The sequence below is a fragment of the Rhamphochromis longiceps genome, linkage group LG8, assembly GCF_057381845.1.
Source record: "Rhamphochromis longiceps isolate RC_006_pf linkage group LG8, R_longiceps_female_GT1.1, whole genome shotgun sequence".
Lineage (NCBI taxonomy): Eukaryota > Metazoa > Chordata > Actinopteri > Cichliformes > Cichlidae > Rhamphochromis > Rhamphochromis longiceps.
The window spans coordinates 22,156,838-22,176,169 of record NC_140564.1 but is presented as its reverse complement, the minus strand read 5'-3'; the positions used below and the strand labels follow the sequence as shown (position 1 = coordinate 22,176,169).

The 19,332-nt window shown below is 40.2% G+C and overlaps 2 protein-coding genes across 3 annotated transcripts; one reads left to right on the top strand and one right to left on the bottom strand.

The window, feature by feature from the left end:
• The first annotated feature begins 1,819 nt into the window (after positions 1-1,819).
• Positions 1,820-6,627, top strand: becn1 (beclin 1, autophagy related). Its single transcript, XM_085416481.1, has 12 exons — positions 1,820-1,926; positions 2,189-2,321; positions 2,405-2,469; positions 3,186-3,244; positions 3,346-3,436; positions 3,520-3,656; positions 3,751-3,945; positions 4,033-4,179; positions 4,341-4,490; positions 5,436-5,496; positions 5,590-5,732; positions 6,276-6,627. Exons 2-12 carry the CDS (start codon positions 2,195-2,197, stop codon positions 6,442-6,444), a joined length of 1,344 nt encoding a protein of 447 aa, XP_085272607.1. The 5' UTR covers positions 1,820-1,926; positions 2,189-2,194; the 3' UTR covers positions 6,445-6,627.
• A 507-nt stretch (positions 6,628-7,134) lies between these two features.
• Positions 7,135-19,332, bottom strand: LOC146663633 (serine/threonine-protein kinase tousled-like 2). 2 transcript variants are annotated; one of them, XM_085416479.1, is made up of 21 exons: positions 18,777-19,332; positions 17,633-17,727; positions 15,042-15,113; positions 14,299-14,368; positions 14,060-14,097; positions 13,773-13,865; positions 12,846-12,953; positions 12,284-12,376; positions 11,836-11,946; positions 11,403-11,563; positions 11,165-11,317; positions 10,761-10,827; positions 10,546-10,643; positions 10,374-10,455; positions 10,070-10,161; positions 9,866-9,955; positions 9,131-9,300; positions 8,861-8,999; positions 8,550-8,661; positions 8,349-8,456; positions 7,135-8,168 (listed from the first exon to the last, which is right to left on the bottom strand). In XM_085416479.1, the coding sequence occupies exons 2-21, from the start codon at positions 17,723-17,725 to the stop codon at positions 7,989-7,991; spliced, it is 2,130 nt and encodes a 709-aa protein (XP_085272605.1). In that variant the 5' UTR covers positions 17,726-17,727; positions 18,777-19,332; the 3' UTR covers positions 7,135-7,988. The 2 variants fall into 2 exon arrangements, with proteins under 2 accessions (XP_085272605.1, XP_085272606.1); XM_085416480.1 differs by having other exon boundaries at positions 11,427-11,563; positions 18,777-19,330.

Here is a 19,332-nt window from a genome sequence, read left to right as displayed (position 1 = left end):
TTATTGTATTCTAATTTTTGCCTCATAACTTTTGCACTGTCCACTTCCTGCTGTGACAAAACAAATTTCCCACGTGTGGGACTAATAAAGGTTATCTTATCTCATCTTATCTTATGATGAGTAGAAAGGCATTTGTCCTGATGTCATAGCTGTAGAAGTATGGAGCTATCTAAGAGAACGGGAAGTGCCTGGAGTTATGTACTAATCCCGAGTTTCAAGAACAAGAATGTTGTGCAGAGTTGTAGCTGATGATCCATACGCTGAATCTCTGGGAAAGAATTGTTGAAGCTAAGTTAAGAGGACAGCTGACGATCAGTGAGCAGCAGCATGGCTTCATGTTGAGAAAGAGCACTACAGATGCAATGTTTATTTTGAGAGTATTGATGGACAAGTACCTAAAGGTCAGAAGGATTTGTGTACCTAAAGAAGGCATATGATAGTTTGCCGAATATAAAAAATGATACTGCATGAGGAAGCCGGGAGTAGCTGAGAAGTGTGATGCAGGACATGTATGAGGACAGTGAGACAGTGATGAAGAGTGACAGATGGATTCAAGATGGGGGATCACATGACATTGTGATCTGTATTGAGAGCAGGGAGCAGGTGAAAGAGAGTCTAGAGAGGACAAGGTATGCTCTGGACAGATGTTGGATGAAAATTAGAGAATGCTAGGGACAGGATGAGGAATCAGGAGTCAGATTATGTGCTGTGGCCAAAAGACGTTTCCATTGAAAAACAATGTGTTTGTAACTTGCATGCTTTGGCTTTGAAAAACAGACTCTTAAATGCTATATAATATATTGTTGTGTAAAAGAGGGGTAGATGACAATCAGTTAAATTACCTGAGCAGAAGTGTTTCTCAGCAGGTGGCTAAAAGCAGCAGCTTTTTATCCCTCATTCATTTACTTTCACTGGGTGATATAATCTGATTTGCTGTATTTTCTATTTACCAGTATTGAAATGTACACTTTTTAGTAATGCTAAAAGCACATGTTATGTTAAATAACAGTTGACAGTGTTAATAAAATTACCATGCGCACGCAAAGCAAATAAAGTAGATTTGCTTTGGTGTATCTATATAACCTTGATGAAAAAATGGTTACAGCGGGGGTCTGTCTCCTTTTGTCTGCATTTATAGGATCCCATTTTTTTGGTAGCCGGGAGTGATCAAATCAAATATTTGCAGTGGCAATGAAATGTCTTAATCAGATATTAGTTTGTGACCATCAGATTGAGCTGTAATAAAACTGCAATATAAGAATGATATATTCTATAGAGAATTATATAATTTTATATTAGTTATTAACTATCTTTGAAGTAAACCTTTCAGTGACAGGCTCCTGCATCCACGGTGTGTAAAGGTCTTTCCTCCCAGCCACCGTTAGACCACATATATACTTACATATGTTAATACAAACATACACACATTGGGGACTGATAAACAAATCTGCACTGGTATCCAGTCAGTAATATTCAACTCTCCTCTCTCTCTCTCTCTCTCTCTATGTGTATGTCTTTGTGGTTAAAATTGTACTTATAGTACTGTATAGTGTACATTTTTCTGTTGTTGTGTAGTATTCTTGGGATTGCTCAAGCTGCATCTATCTATTATCAATTTTTATCAATCTATATCTATTTATTCTACTCTGTCCAGCAATAAATGCGAAATAATAAACAATAAAACATTACAGCTGTAATAATGTGAATATGGCAACAACGGGACTGATAAAGTATATCTTAATATTAATACGTTTACTAATGATAAATCACAGTAACACAAGGGCTCTTGCTTTCTCACGTGACTAACTTTTAACATGACGTCAAAACCGCCGTAAACAACAATAAGGAAGTGGAGGCGGGATGGAGTCCCTTTAGGACGCAGCATTAGGATTATAATGCTGTAGCGTTTAATTATCACACACGACAGTGAGTCTCTTTTGTGCTTTTACACCCTGGTTGTATGCTACACAAAAACTACCTGCCAAACTTATGGTTTGGCTGTACCCAACCTGCTGTTAGCAAGTGTTTAGCCAAACAGCTAACTAGCTAGCAAGTAAACGGTGACTAGACAAGTGTTTATGCGCTGCTTTTAACCTTCGTCACTAGTCGAAGCGTTCCTACATGAGGAGATAGTCGTTAATTTAAAATGAAACGTGGTTTTACTTATTAACTTGTTTTTTGTTTTTAGCCAGCGATGGAGGGCTCCAAAACGTCGAGCACCACCATGCAGGTGAGCTTTGTGTGTCAGCGCTGCTCCCAGCCGCTGAAACTGGACACATCCTTCAATGTTCTCGATCGGGTCACCATCCAGGAGCTTATTGGTATGTTTAATCGCCGTATTTGATGTTGAACCTGCTCCATTTGTCGCCCTATGTATGACCTCTTTCCTCCTCTTCCTCGTCAGCTCCAATAGTCTCAGTGACCCCCAGCAAACAGTCTGACAACAGCGGAGTGGAGACGGCACCAGAGGTAGGTTAATGCCGAGCTGGAAACTGCTCTGTGTAATACATTATTAAAAAGAAAAAGTAAAGGATTTTTAATCAAAGTATAATCAAAGCCAATGAAACTTCAGACTTTCTGATCTATTTGTGGGAGGAGCAGTCTAACTTCGTCAGGCATTCATTGGAGCAGATGGGGACTATATAAACTGAGTACCATTAAGAGTTGCTGCAAATAAATTTAAGCAAAATGGACTAGCTCATGCTACTTTTTTCAGTTTGATTTTCATGTGTTTTTGAAATCAGGCCTCTGAAGAATACCAGATAATTTTCATTTACGTAAAAAGGTGTGGCATGATTATATCCAGTTATTTTCCTCCATTGAAATCTGATATGTTTTCAAAGTTTTCCTTTTTTTTGCGCAGTGTATAAAGGCTGTATTAGCTCTCTGTCTCTCCTGGAATAACTTATAAATGGACTTGAGAGTCTCATTGCTGTTTACTGTGTGTAGAGGATGTACTACTGAATAGTGTGATTGCTTTTAGTGTTGTGTTGTCTCATTTGTATTCCCTTAGTTACAGATACAGATGTATCTGGTGGTGCTGTTTGTTATAACTGTATTAAGTGCTATTCTGGCCCTGTCACTCTTGGTTTTCAAAGATGAAAAACAAATAATTATTTCAGTTTTATGTGAAAATATGCTGTTGAAAAATTTGTTTGACTCTTAGACTTGGATTCTTTTCACAGGAAACATTTGTTGAAAACAAGCAGGATGGAGTTTCGAGAAAATACATCCCTCCTGCACGGTGAGCACCCAACTCTTTTTTTTTTTTTTTTTTTTTTTTTACTTGCATGTCCAACAAAGCTGACAGAATTGCTTAATCTTGAATGGCGTGCTTTTCCTCAGAATGATGTCAACAGAGAGCGCCAACAGCTTCACACTCATTGGAGATGCATCTGATGGCGGCACCATGGAAAACCTCAGTCGTAGACTGAAGGTGACAAACATGCATTGATTTCACGGTGTATTATCTGTGTGACAAAACCAAATAAGCTTTGCCTCTGATCATATCCCACCAAGGTAACCAGTGACCTGTTCGACATCATGTCGGGCCAGACAGATGTGGACCACCCACTGTGCGAGGAATGTACCGACACTCTGCTGGACCACCTAGACACGCAGCTCAACATCACAGAGAACGAATGCCAGAATTACAAGTGAGCACAAGAATGAGGATCCAGCCTAAGCAGCTGCCCAGTACTGAGAACCACTTAAAGTGCTGATTCCAAATGTTTGTGAATGTATTTCTAGGCAGTGTCTGGAGCTGCTATCGCACCTGCAGGTGGAGGATGAGGAGACCCTGTTGGCAGAGCTACAGCAGCTCAAAGAGGATGAGGAAAAACTGGTTCAGGAGCTGGAGGCTGTGGAGGAGCAGAGGGCTACTGTGGCCCAAGACCTGGCCCAGAGCAGGATCCAAGCTCAGCAGCTTGACACAGAGGAGCTACAGTGAGTGAGCTAGCAATGGTGTAGACAGGTGATGGGTGTATTTTAAATGATACAGCACCTAACTCCTCTGTCTTCCCCTTTCTAAAGATACCAGAAGGAGTACAGCGAGTTTAAACGGCAGCAGCTAGAGCTGGATGATGAGCTCAAGAGTGTTGATAACCAGATGCGCTACTGCCAGATTCAGCTAGACCGCCTGAAAAAGACCAACGTTTTCAATGCTACATTTCACATCTGGTACACACACACACACACAAACACACGGTGGCAAACACATTGTTGTGTATGCTAAGAAATAATTTAGGTCCTTAAATCAATGTTGACTTTCAAATCTTTAACACAGACTATGAGACGAGCCTATTGGCTGAGAATCCGACTCGTTTCTCCTCTTTTTCCAGGCACAGCGGCCAGTTTGGTACCATCAACAACTTCCGCCTGGGCCGACTCCCCAGCGTCCCGGTGGAGTGGAACGAGATCAACGCAGCCTGGGGACAGACGGTGCTTCTGCTGCACGCTCTCGCCAACAAAATGGGGCTGCGCTTTCAGAGGTACACGCTTAATTTAACTTGCTTTCTTCACCATTTGCTGTTGAGCTTAAAACACACTCGCCAGCCCCTTTATTAGGTACAGATTGTCAGTATAATGTTGGACCCTCTTTTTTGTGGCATAGATTCAACAAGGTACTGGTAACATTCATTGGCTATTTTGGTCCATATTGACATGATAGCGTCACATGGTTCCTGTTGCTTGTTGGCTACATGATGGAAGTCTTCTTGGATGATCTTTGATTACGATCTGGTGACTGTGGAGGCCATTTGTGTACAGTGAACTCATTGATATGTTTAAGATTATTTGAGGTTTTCACATGGAGCTTTATGCTGATGGAAGCAGCTGTCAGTAACTGTGGATATAGTCAGCAACAGTGGAGCGTTGAAAAGGATATACCAAACACCTCAAGGACAGTGCTGCAGCAGCTTGAGAGAGAGAGAGATGGGATGAATTTTTAATTTTGTCTTTTTAAAACCAACCATAGACATGGTGATCTGGGACGAAAATCTCAGTAGATCAGCAGTTTCTAAAATAGTCAGACTAGGCTGTCTGGCACCAAGAAGCACATCACGTTTAAAGTCTCTTAAATCACTTTTCTTTCTAATTCTGATGCTCAGCGAGAACTTCGCCAGGTTTTCTTTACCATATCTACATGCCTACATAGCTTTATTACATCACTTACTTGGTTTCTTACAGATTTACATTCTCTCAATAATGTTTGCAAATCATGTTTTAGTTGACAAGATTGAATTATTCGCTATTATTTTGTCCTGGAATGATAATTTTCTTGTAATTTGCTGTGCTCATTGTCTGTCTAAATGTCTTAGTTCTGTAACCTTAATGAATCCCAGCCTCGAATCACTAAAATTTAGTGCGGTTTCCAGTTAATCTTCTGTTAGTCTGAAGTGCAATAAACTAGCTCAAACTCTACTTTGTCCCCTCAGATATCGTCTTGTCCCATATGGAAACCACTCATACTTGGAGTCACTGACAGACAAGTCAAAGGTAGTTCATTCTTACACCCGGCTCTCCTGTGCTTATTTAAACAGTTGTCCAGGTTCTTATTCTGCCATTTTTTGTCTACCATTGTGTTTTCAGGAGCTCCCACTGTACTGCTCAGGTGGACTGAGGTTCTTCTGGGACAATAAGTTCGATCATGCCATGGTGGCCTTCCTGGACTGTGTCCAACAGTTCAAAGAGGAGGTGGAAAAAGGAGACACTGGCTTCTGCCTCCCCTACAGGTCAGATATCAGCATTATGTGTGTATTGTAAATTTCTGTGTGCTCATTGTGTAGCACATCTATGGGCCATTTAAAATGAATTTATAAATATACATGTACCGGTAGTTTGAATGTAAATTCTGGTCCAATGTCAGCCCTATTCTACACAAGTGAACCTTTATTATTAGCATCTTAGTCAAATAAGCAAGTTTAGGCAAGCTTCGACCCCACACTCGGAACCAACGTGAAAATCTACACTTTAGTTGTTCCCTGCTAGTACATCAAGGTTGGAATATCCCAAATCATATTCATTCTTTAACAGACTGATCCTTCATAAACTTAAACTCTGTACTGTGAATACAGACATGTGGCCTTTGGTTCAATGTAAGCAAATCGGGGAAACTTTGGATACTCCGGTGTAATAAGCATTTCAGCCTCTGTGAACATATTAAATTTGTGACTCAGGAATGTTACATTTCCCAGGTTTTTGATTTAAGTTCAGATTCAGTGTTATATTTATAAACTTAGAAACTAGTCTTGACTTTTTTCTCCCTCATACCTCAGAATGGATGTGGAGAAGGGCAAGATCGAAGATACGGGTGGCAGCGGAGGCTCCTACTCCATCAAAACTCAGTTTAACTCTGAGGAGCAGTGGACGAAAGCGCTCAAGTTTATGTTAACCAATCTGAAGTGGGGACTGGCTTGGGTTACCTCACAGTTCTACAACAGATAAAGCAGCTGGACAGTGTCAATATTTGATTAGTCACATTCACATCTGTTGAAGGAATATCATGCAATATATATTTGGATACTTTAGCCAAAGGAAAAGAATGGTTAAGTCTGCACTATACAGCAAAAAGCTTTGAGTGATATCGAGCCCTTTTTTTTTTTTTTTTTTTAAACAAGTTACAGAAAATCCATTAAAGTCTATTTTGCTGCAACAGGGAGATTTAAAATTGTTGGTTCACTAAAAATAAAGAAAATTAATACAGTTGTAGATATCCCCCTCAAATTAAGCAGGATGATGTTTCATTTAGTTCTTGCCTGCTTTGTTAATACCACGATATGCTTTCAATATTTGTAAGTTTGATGTATTGTCCACTTCCTGTTGCCCCTCACCTATTAAAATTTAAAGGCTGTGTGATAGTTGGAGTAGATTTTAGTATTCAACAAGTCAGTATTTCATTAACATTGAATGCAATTACCAGATTTATCATACACATAACTGCTGGAGGTGCACTGATGCTTCAGCCTTGTGTTCATACTCTGTACCAAATGACTTAATAAAACTGTTTGGAAGAAAATATCTGGAGCTTTTTTTTTTAAGATTGCATATATTAAATCACATTGATGTTTGAACTTAATATAAAAAAAGTTTGCACAATTTCCCAAAATGAAGCGAGACACCACACAGTTAACCAAATATTCTTTTGTTTTTTTAATGGTTTCATCAATTCAGTTTAATCTTACCTCGCATCACAACAATCACTCAGTCACCACCCACACACCATTCAAGTTTAACAGCGTTAGAGGTGGGGGTGAATCTCATGGAAAAATATGGACTTAACAATTAAAATAAGCTGAATTCCAGTTATCAAGTAAAATATTTCAAATTGGTCAAACAAGTCAGTCTTCTAGAGTCAGCCCTCTTCTATGTCAAGTCATTTATGACCTTTTAAAGAAGCCACGTCATGACGACAGGCCTCGAACTTTGGTCATCAGTCACTCCTCATCACTCGGAGCCCTTCCTAAAAAAAAAGTTCCAGGTTCAATTCTATCAGAACACATTTAAAACGGACAACTATTAATCTGAAAATACTTTGATAGACGATGTATTTCAAGCAGTATGGGGTGACATTTAATTTATGCTTCCTCTTCAAAGCCTTTTAGGAGTATAGGCAAGAGATTTTCCACACATAGCATACCTCTGAGCCTGTCACAGTTATGCAATTTTTCAGGTGCTTCATATATTCGTCATGTAAAAAAGCCTCTTGAAATGAGCCAAAGTTTTGTTAGTGCATGCATATGGGCAATTCTTTGGGTTCTACTGAGCCCGCAGCCAGAGGCTGGCACATTTACACCACTTGAATAACAGTGGTGGGCACATATTCTACTACAACGCCACACCATAGATTATTTTGGTTCCATTCACTCTTTTAAGATGCCTCCTTCCCATCATGCGCTCTGCTTTCTTGCCATGAAGAGAGCAAAGGAGGAGCTCCATCAAGGGTGTAACGTCTCCATGTGGCTTTGGGGTTTTGTTCTAGTTTCTTTCAGCTAGCTCGAATTGGAGGCACTGCTGCTGTAGCAGCTGGAGGTGGAAGGAATGGGAGGTGCTGGAGGTGTGCTGCTGCCCAGGGCTTTTCGGATGTGGGGCATGAGGAAGGGGTCACTGGCCAACTGCAGCACATCCACCCTGTCCTCTTTGTGGTAAGCCAAGCAACGTCGAATGAAGGCCTGTAAAGGGAAACCGTGACAAAAAGTGACTCATTATAGCTGAACACACTTTTTTTTTTTTTTTTTAAATTCTCAGGCTAACTGCTGTTCTGTTAATGCAACATATGTAATGCACTGTGCAGATAGTTATGCCAACTGGTCAACAAGTTTGTTGCAGTTTCAAAGAAATGAATACCAGACCTTTGCTTCTGTGGTGACTGCAGGTTTGGGGGGAAACTGCACCTCGGTGGCTTTTAGTATCGTGTTTTCTTGCAGGATATCCTGCTGCGACTGGTTATGACCAAACGGCTTGAAAAAGATCAAGTTACAGACTTGTTAAGTTCATTTATTCAAAAACAAAACAGAAACCTGACAACTACTGTAATATAGATTAGTGGTTACCTTGCGTCCATACAAGCTCTGGTAGAAGATGACCCCTACTGACCAAACGTCCACTTTGTTGGATATTTTAGGGGGCTCCTTGCCCACTACAAAGCACTCAGGTGGTAGATACCTGTAAGCAAGACAAACAAAAATAACAAATCAGAGAAAAAAGTTTTTTTCTGATCTTTCTTTATTCTCAAACTGCTTGCTGAATACAGAATTAAAATTGAGTTAGCAGCATTACTGTGAAACCGTTGCACATCTGCTAAACCTGCGTAGTCATCCTGGTTGCTTGGTGACTAAATACAGTGCAAAGTGTCTATGTGTACCAGTAGGTCCCTGCTCCCTGTGAGGTCAGCTCCATGCCATCTGCAGAGTTGTAGCTGTCATCGTCCATGATCTTGGAGAGACCAAAATCTGTGATCTTTATCTCTCCGCAAGCTGTGCCGTTGACCAACAGGATGTTCCCTGGTGACAGAACACGTAAAATGAGGGTTCACAAGCATCACGAGTCCTACACTGTAAACATAGCCAGAGATCTTTTATGTTTAGAATAGAAAACACATTTGTGTGTTGCCCATAAAACTCAGTGAGATTACCAGGCTTGAGGTCGTAGTGTATGATGGGTGGCCGAATCTGATTGAGGTACTTGAGGGCATTGACGAGCTGCATGACGATGGAGCGGCCCTCCTTCTCCGTCATCGATTTGTTCTGCTTCAAGTAGAAATCCAGGTCATTGCCTTCACAGTACTCGAGTACTGTGCAGAACCTGCACCAGATTAGATAACACATGGGTTAACTGTGAAGGCGTCAATGATCACCTACACGTTCAAACATATTCTAAGATGCCTGATGTGATAAAAAGTGATAATATCAGCAACACTTTCCAAGTTTACAAAAGACATGAACAAAAAAAAGATCATGTGCATCTGCCAAATTATTATTACTGGAAATCTATAGATTCATTTTATGGTATTCAAATATTCAAAGCTTCTGCTTTCCATTTCTTTTCATCAAACAAAGCAGTTTTAACATTTTCTAGTATTTACTATGAAAAAAGAAGAAAAAAAAAAAGTATCATTGTTAATAAGTAATTCTTAAATATTGTCACCTAAGGCTCTCATCACCTCCATAGCCACTGCCACAGACTACAAACTACACAGAACAAACTTCCAACTGAAACCCAAGCTCTTAAACATCCATAATAACTACAGATGAGAAAATAAAAATTGAAGTTTTTGCCCTGAACACTACCGAATAACAAACACTTATAAATAATCATCGCATTCGCATTAGTGCCACATCGTGAGCTTTATGTGAAATGAAGCACTTACGAGTCTGTGTTGAGCGAGAAATAGTCGTAAAGTTTCACTATTCTAGGATGATCGAGTTCTTTGTGGATTCTGTATTCTCTACAGGCGTGTCTGCAACGAAAAAAAATTAATGAGTCTGAATTAATCACTTGAGTATAAATAAAAGAAATATTTCCGATCACACAATAACACGTAGAGAGCACATTTACAGAGCGGCAGACTCACTTGTGGTAGTTTTCCTTCTTCTCTTCCCTCCAGTTCTTGTTGAGTTGATGGATTTTAATGGCCACGTACCTCTGCTCTGTGAAATCAAAAGCCTGTAAAAAAAAAAAAAAGGTACATTTCACATCAATACAAAGCAGCTTGAATAGCCTGAATTTCCCATTGAATTCTCTACAGTAGCTGTTTACTGCATACAGAAGGGTTGCAAGACTTATCTTCCTGTACGTCACTCAAAGTTTAGAAAACAAAGAAGGAACAAAAAAGGTATTCATGAGGAATGGAAACCAAGTAAATAGCACTGGCTTACCTTAAAAACTTCACTAAAGCCACCTCTTCCAAGGAGCTGTAACAGCAGATATCGGTCATTCAGTGTGGGGTGGTCTTTAAATCTACAAAGGAACACGTTGTTAAAGTATTTGTTGCTTTAAAAAGACACCACAGAGCTTGAGTAGGGCATGTTAAACTGGGATGATACATACTGCGAGTTGTCCTCATTATGGATTCTCTTAAGCTCTCGAATGTGCAGATTTCTCACACGCTCCAACTGGTCCAGCTCTGCATGGATCTCTGCTTCTTCCTGCATACAAGTGTAGAGATTTATCACCTACCTCATCGTTTGAACGGGTGACTCCAAAAGAAAGAAAGAAAAAAAAGTGGGAAAAACAACAACAAAAGCGAAAAGAAACATTGGCACCTTTTTAAGATGACCGATTCGAAGTTTGAAGATCTCCTCTTGCTCGCGATACTCTGCCAGTGACAACCTGTGAGAGATCAGAGAGCCAGAAATGCATTATTACATAAACAAGATATTAAAAACAGAAAGCAAAGAAAACGTGAGATTTTACTGAAGAAAATATGTTAAATGTCTAAATAATTGTGATCTACAGAGTTAAATATACAGCATTTGACCTCTTACTAAATTTTTTTTCACCCAATGCTGGTTCAGGTTAACGGCTTACTGACAGCCATCAATACCACTCACCACAAAACTGCATGACTGGCCCCCCACAGACCAGTAAACCTCATTATATTCAGGCTACAAGCTTATTAATCCACCATTTATTACACAATAAAGTGATCTGCTCCTTGTAACCGTACGTTTCACTCTCTTGGCCGTTGCTTCTGCTTTTTCGTTTGTTGTGCTCCAGGTTGGGTGGAAACGTTTGGGCCATGGAGGGAGGTTTCCTCTTCCCCAGCAGCTTCCTCTGCCTCTCAATGTCCTCCCGCTGAGAGTTGATTCGCTCTTGCTGCCTACAACATGCAGGGACAATCTGGCGTAAGCATTTCTGTATGCTGAATAGAAAAAATAAATAAATAAATAACAATTTAAATGTACGCTTGTGCCCATTTGTGTTCTGACTTGATGAGATTCTGGAAGGCATATCCATCTGTCCACTGCTCAGTGAAGGAAGCTCCGTGGCGTACGGTGGTGAAGTGACCCAGGCGTAGACGGTCCTGCATGCTCTTGTCCCTGCATGCCATCTTCTCCTGTCTTGACTTCAAACACAAATAAAGAAATAAATGAGTAAAACATTGTAGGCACAAAAAAACAAAACAAAGCAAAAAAAAAAACCTAGAGGATATGAAGTATCAAATATTATTATCAAATAATACTATTCAGTTCCACCTTAAATCACCATAAAGCCTTTTACAAGTTACATTCAGGCAATGCTTACATGCATAAACTGACTTCTTTGGTTTTCACATTGTACTACAGAGGTGTCCCAAATCAGGTAAACATACTTGTGCAAATTCATATTCACACCGACCCTCTCAATTAGCAGCTTCTTGCTCATGGTCACACACTTGTTTAGTCTCTCCTTGTAGCGCTCCAGCATCTTCTGCTGCTCGTCCACCTGCCGCCTCAAGTCACAGTTTGCCTGCCAAAACACGCATCATCACTCTGACAACCAATTCTCATTACAGCAAGGATTCAAGGCCGCTTATTAAACTGACACGATGGGGAAAAACTGCCAGAATTTCAGTTTGTAGCTTAAATGAAAGTGGTGTAAATGTCAGCAAACTAGTGGCGTTTAAAAGTTAACGAGCGTGATGAGCTGTAAGCGGACTGGTGAAGGTTAATTACTGAGAGATTTGTCATTGTTAGCCAAATAAACAAAGCAACAGATTTGGACAATAATGACTCGTCTCACAGTTGTATTTTCAATGGTCCAAGCTATCTGTTAAGAGAAACATTTGAGTAACTGCTGATTTTACCCTCAACAGGTCATCTATCCTCCCTTCCTTCTTCTCCAGGTCAGAGTTCTTGCTCTTCTCCAGTGCTGTCAGTTTCAGGATCGTCAGGTCCGACTGAGGAAGGAGATCAAAAGGTAGCGAGCCCACAGTAAGCATCTCGTTCAAAAGGTGGACAAACCTCTTGGGTCACTAACAAAGAAGTCCATCATTTTAAATTTAAATCAAAATCAGCCACTGGTATCGCAAATATTAGAAGTGACTTTTAAGTGCTGACCTTTAAATCAGGCCAATTAGTGTAATTTACAAGAACAGCTGGATGTGTTGCAACTATTATGTCAGAAAACCAGCAGTGTGAGACCTTTAATGCCCTTTTAATTCTAGCATCCACATCCCAACTGTACTGTACTTTTTTAATGGCATAACAAGGTGTGCAGTGTTGCAACCTTACAAGTTTTGTCAGACTCTACAGAACACTTAAACCAGGGACGTGCTTCAACATGACTGAGATTATAATGAAGGAAAAAAAAAGAGAAAAGAAGAAAAGTCAAGGTGTCAAGCAGTGATTTGGGTCAGTCTCAGTTACCTGGATGGCTTTATGGGAATAGGAGTGTGTGGGGGCTGTTTTAACAGAGCTGCAAGATGAAGAGTCTGTGTGGGCTGATCCTGTGGACGAAGGACTGTTGTGCTGAAGCTGTATTTCAGTGAAAGAAAGAAAAAGTAGAGGAACATGGGGGACAAAATATCAGACCCAGATTCACAGACAGCATCAGTTTATAGAGAAGCTCAAAGGCATTAAAAGGAAAACATAATGTGGAGAGAATTTTATTTACAAAAAAAAAAAAAAAAAAAGAATGAGAAAGAAATGTTTTGACAGTCCATAGTAGTTTTATTACAACTTTCCTTGGAGACATAATGGGACTAAATACTGGTGAAGGTCTGGATATGCTCCGGATCCAGAAAAGCTCTACTCTGGCAGATAGTGGTGAGCATTGGCCTGCTGAAACAGCTGCAGATAGCGGTCTGCCGAGTTGAGGATAACGCTGCTAATCCACATTGAAAGGAGCCAATTGAGGTGGTTCAGGCATCTGACTAGGATGCCACAGAAAGTCAATTATTGCTCCTTTCATTTAGAACCCCAACGCCATAAATTACTGCTTACAGGGCTGTTGGTTGCTGGGGGGAAAGTTATGGCATGTAACCAAGTTATCAATTATATAATGCAGCCATCAGAGAAGCTTACACATTTAGTGCGAGCAAATGTTTCGTGTAATGTACACATTGATCTTCCGGACTGTTCCCTGCTTTAAATCCCAGCCAGTTAAGCCCAAAACTGAAGGCATGACACCAGCACTAGAAAAGTTAGCTCCCATTTCACTAAAACCACTGACTTAAGTGATGCAGACAAACCAAAGATGTGCCAGTTAGTCCTCCCAGAAAAGAAGAAAACTCACAACCATCGGTTGACTTTGACACTGGCTAAAGGTGCAACAGAGACGAATGCTGTGCTCACCATAGGATTAGACAGTGAATGTTGAGGAGACGAGCGCACCAGCATAGGGATGCTTCGAGCAGGACTGGTGCCAGAGCCGCTGCTACCAGCAAACTGACCACAGGACAAAGAGAAGAAACAAAGAGGACAGAGTGGTTATTTAGCAAAGGATCAATGAAGGGCAGTACTGATATAACCAGGACAAGAGTATGAAAGAGGAAAGCTTCAGAACTGAAAACAATGAGCATCAATGAAACCATGCATTCAACAAATCTAAAGCATCTTATGTCCTTTCAGTTTGTACTCACATCGCAGTAATCGCTCATTTTTTGCACTCTTCCCTTTCCTGTAAACAAAAACAGCCTTTTATAGTAAAGGAAACGTAAATGTGACTCTTACAACTTTGTATTTTAAGACTCCAGTTTTTTTAAACAATTATTTAACACCAAACTTAAAGTGGTGCAACACTTTAAAGTTGAGCAGCTGATCATTTCCCAATACAGAGAGGCATTTCTGCTTTAAACACATAAGATGTATGTGGACTTGCCTTGGCTGTTGTTGTCATAGGTGTCTCCTTTCCTCTTCCTGCTTCTGTCATTGGGCTTCTTCTCTGGTGTCTGACAAACACAAAAAAGCAGCTTAGAATTGATCAATTAACCACATTAACAGCAAAGAAACTGTATAAATGTAAGTCTTAGAGCTTTAAGTTCGAGTCTCTTAGTTAAAATAAACTTTTGAAAAAATATAATAACATTAACAGCAGTTTTTTTTATTCGAGTTTAGTATTTAGTAAACTTTGTAGTGCTTCCAGTCATATTATAGTCATACCAGGTTTTTAAATTTGCCTATGAGGTGGTATGCTGGCTTATTGCTGTGCCTCATTGCGTCACAGCAAGAGGGTTCAGGATTAAGTCTGGATAATGATTCTTTCTCTGAGGGCTTTACATGTTTTCCCATGTCTGTGTGAGTTTCTTTAAGCCAGCTAGGTTCCCCATTTATCCATAAGCATGAACTAAAATTTACAAAAGCATTTTTTCCTCTCTCTCTGGGTTAATTATTGGTTTTCTTTCAATTTCTTTTAAACACATTAAATATTAAATTCTGTTACTATTTAATTAAAGTGTAAAAAAACAAAACAAAAAAAACCCAGGTTGATAAATTATTCACAAAACTCCACCATACCAAAGTGTTTCCATACACTACTGCATGTACTACACAAAATACATAACTAATTCGAAACAACTAATACTGAAAACCTGCGAGCTGCACACACAAAAATCAAAAACCAACCTCCAGTTCCTTGTCACTGAGTGATCCTGCACTGCACAAAGACTGGTTGGATGATTCGCTGTTGGCCGAACTCTACAGCAAAGAAGAGAGACAAAGACCCGATTGGTTAATCATTAACTACTCTTATGGACAGAACTGAAAATGTGTGATACGGGATATTTAAATGATCTGCATGCATGAGATAAAGCAAAAGACGTCTGTGGCCTGTTTAGAGTCTGTCAGCATTACTCTCCAATTCATTTCATTGCAGATTTCTACAGTGCAGTATTATTTTTTAAAAACAAAAAAAACAAAAACAATAAATAAAACACCAACCACTATGGCAGAATTCACAACTGTCACACTATGACCCTTGTGAGTGCGCATTACACACATCACCTTGCTAATCTTCACTTGACTTCCAGTTGGCTGAATTGGTTAGGGTCATTAAAGGCCAGACTCTGCACAGCCTGATGGGACTAAGAAGAAACAGCAGGCTTTCTGGGGCAGGAGGCTAATGCTTTTTAAGGCCTGCTAGCTTAACGCTTTTCAAGGTCACAACTATAGCAGACAACTCCTCTCATTCCTTTATATTAACATCTACAGTTTGACTGCAACGTCCTAAATAGCACTCAAAGACATACAGTGGATATCTATAATGTCAAAAAATATATATATCCATCCATTCATTCATTTCCAAACTTTAATGTGACCTATAACATGTGTCATTTAATTGAAGACAAAAAAAAAAAGCAAAAAACAAAAGTACAATAACCAGCATTAGTGTCCACACATTTAAACTAATGCTTTCTTAAAGCACCTTTTGATTAGATCACAGCAATCAATCTTCTTGGGTACACAGCTGCCATTAATTAAGGGCAGGGATAGCTCAGTAGGTAGAGTGGTGGCCCCATGATCGGAAGGTCGGGGGTTCGACTCCACTGAATGGCTACCCTGAGGTACCCCTGAGCAAGGTACCGACCCTACACACTGCTCCCCGGGGGCTGCACTGGTGGCTGCCCACTGCTTCACTGGGTGAATGGGTTAAATGCAGAGGAACTATTTCCCTATGGGGACTAACACGCACACTTTACTTTAAAAGAAACCCTGATTAACCCCAAATAAAGTTCAGCTGCCCTAGTAGGATTTTCCCAACATTTACTCCGTTGCAAACTAGAGCAAAAGCCAAGCATCAAAGAGATGTTATCATTGAAAGGCATCAGTCAAGAGAAAGGTTTATAATAAATAAATAAATAAGTGTCCACAGCATTGGATGTAGCATGGAACACAGTGAAGCCAGTCATTAAAAAAATAAAAAGGCAGAAATATGGGACAACAGTGATGAAAAGACAAGATGAAAACTGGTCAGGGAGGCTACCAAGTGACCTACAGCAACACTGAAGGAGCTGCAGGAAATTCTGGCGGTGAGGACTATGGGGTAGGGTTGCAAGACGGAAGCCATTTCTGACAAAGAAAAATGTCCAAGACCAGCTACAATTTGCTAAATCATCAAGTTTAAAATTAAGAAGGGTGGAAAATTTACATTGATCTGAGGAGACTGGCCACACATGCATACAGAAAGCCCCAAACAAAAAAAAACAAAAAAAAAAAAGGGGGAAAGAAAACAACAAAACAAACCTAAAAATCAACAACACAAATAAATAAGTGGCATGTTGAAGCATGGTGGCAGCAGTATCATGCTTTTAAAACCTTAAGACATCTGCCAGAAAGCTGTAGATGAAGACGAATTTCACCTTTCAACACGAGAATCACCTGAAGCATATATCTAAATCAATATTTAGACGAATATTGAATCTTTGGATCAAAACAGTACTTCAACAAAGTGTAGGGTGTACTATCTAATATTTGTTTTTCAGTTGAGTTAAGTAAGGTAAAGGTGGGAAAAGTGGGGAAAATGACTTATGGTATCACTGTTAACATCACAAAAACCTGCAATTTTAACAGGGATGTGTAAACTTTTTATATCCACTGTATACCACTGGTATCATACCCACAGCCTTACATCATTTATCCTCCTATACCACAGCAAGCAGTCCTGACAATAAATTTAAGAGTGAAATATAGGTAAGAGCATTTAAAATATAAATAAATAAAAATGGCTGCTTTATTAGGAGCTGCCATTTTCTCAGATGTGCACCCTCACTTATTAATACCCAGTTCAACAGCAGGGTACAGCAAAGCACAGCCAATACTGTGAACTTCAGCTGCTGTGCCATTTAAGTGTCACTATCCTCCACTGAAACAAAGAGCTGCCGGCCAGCTCCTGTGTCAGCCAAAACAGAGCTTGTCTTGTTGTACCTTTAGCTCATGAAAACAGATCACAGCACTGAAGAAACCTCCTGAACAGAGGGCACACTGTAAACAGAGAGGACTTCTAAGCATACCTCAACTGAAAGACTAACACAAGAGTGCTAACCAATTGCACTCACAGTGGGGTTGTGGGATGAATTCCAGGAATTAATTCAGCAAGAATTGCAAAATTTAGCAAAAACAACATGCATCAAGTCCAGCATCCACAGAAATGACCTGTACCTGCAACTGTTGTCATTTTAAGCAACAAAACAACCATTACAATGTTAAAATGTTCCAACCTTGGCCACACCGACTCCAGTGAACCGAGCCTCAAGCAGCTCCTGCCTTCGTGGATCCAGGCTGATAGCCTGGCTATGAAGTCCTTCCATCATGCCTAGAAAGTAAGACATAAACAGTAAATGGACTGGTACTTGTATAGCAATTTTCTAGTTAATTTGGGCACTCTCTTATTACAAGTCTCATTCACACAAGTTGTTTTTACCTAGGCACTTTTAATCTAACGTCCCAGATTTCACATTGGAGGAACCAGGAATTGAACTACTGACCTCCTGATTGGTGGATGACCTGCTTTACCTCCTGAGCCACAAATATTTAACTTATGTGGAAGACCTGGTTTGAGTTAGAATGACATACACTGAATTGTGTGGCACTTTCTGATTTAGGGAAGTGACCCAACAAGCTTGAGGTCTGACTGGGAAAATGTAACACCTTTTGTCACATTTGCATGGTAACCTAGGCAATTATTTGATCAGTAAACGTCACAGCCTGCTGCTCAAAGGAACGCTTTCCTCAAAACACAAACACCAGGGAAAATTTGCTTAAAGTGACACTCTGAAATTAATTTCAAGAAATAGGTTTAAAAAAAATAAAATAATAATAATAATAATAATAGAAAAAGGAAATTAAATCTGAGAGCACATATGAGACGTGTCATAGCTCAAAAACCACCAAAGAATATAATAATAAAATAATGATATTCATTTCTGAGCAGGCAGCCCAGCAAGCCCGTTCACTTGTGTATCAAAACAATCCTAGAAAGCACAAGTTCCCTAAACAGAAATACTATCTAGCTCAATCTCAACATCAAAAGCAATCCCATGGGCTCATAGCTCCCCAATTCGAGCAGCCTTTCAGCAAAACCATCTTGATAATAGTGGGTGAAAAAAACCGTTTCGATACTGTTGACCGATCGAGTGGACGAGGAATGCCAAACTTGGCTAAAGCTAAAGGTGCTAATCAAAATCCTGGTAACAACAACACAAAAGCGATGCGCTCCCATCAACTGTCAGCTTATCCTATGCCAATCGGCAGAACGACTCAAACTTTGCCTATAAAATGTAGGATTTGAACCTATTACACAGCCCAAACTAGCTAGGGTCAAGTGATGAATCGAGCTAACGCCAGCTACAGTAGAAGTCTTACCTGGAGAACCTTTTGCAGTTTTCACAGCACTCACAACCCCAGAAAGGATGTTATCCGTCCAACCGGCGACAGCAAACTCCTTAACACCCCCGAGCTCCCCGCATCTCAAATAAAGTTGTCTGTATTAAGTTATCCATTTACAATTATTTCGAAATCAGGGAAGACATTTGTTAGCTTAGCTAATGCTAGCTATAAAGACCAGTGTGGCTGGCTCCTGTCGGTGTCATCCGGACAGGAGGCCGTGATCCTCGGGGTTTCCTCGTCCGTGTTGGTGCCCCTGCACGGGCAAACCGGGAGCTGTCAGTGCTCTGAAGTCTCCTGACAAGTGCTGTCACATTTCTGCTTCACTCGTTCTTCTTTTTATCGTTACAGAGCGATGCTTGCACCGGGAGGAGTCATCTCGTTACAGTCCATTATTTTAATGCTTAAGAAAAGATCATAACCTCCCGCAGCAAGGCCGCAGTGAGCTCCCAGGAGACCTTTTACAGTGATGCTTCCAGTGCGCCGGTTTACCACATAATGTACGCTCCCCCAAAACGGACTCAGTACTGTACTC

Excerpts from the sequence above, each read along its gene's own strand:
- LOC146663633 (XM_085416479.1), bottom strand. The coding sequence starts at position 17,725 with ATGATGGAAGGACTTCATAGCCAGGCTATCAGCCTGGATCCACGAAGG. Across the intron at positions 12,954-13,772 it reads ATTCACTGTCTAATCCTATG|CTTCAGCACAACAGTCCTTC; the intron begins GTGAGCACAGCA and ends ACTGAAATACAG. Across the intron at positions 11,947-12,283 it reads GGATAGATGACCTGTTGAGG|GCAAACTGTGACTTGAGGCG; the intron begins GTAAAATCAGCA and ends GTGTTTTGGCAG.
- becn1 (XM_085416481.1), top strand. The coding sequence starts at position 2,195 with ATGGAGGGCTCCAAAACGTCGAGCACCACCATGCAGGTGAGCTTTGTG. Across the intron at positions 3,657-3,750 it reads AACGAATGCCAGAATTACAA|GCAGTGTCTGGAGCTGCTAT; the intron begins GTGAGCACAAGA and ends ATGTATTTCTAG. Across the intron at positions 4,180-4,340 it reads AATGCTACATTTCACATCTG|GCACAGCGGCCAGTTTGGTA; the intron begins GTACACACACAC and ends CTCTTTTTCCAG.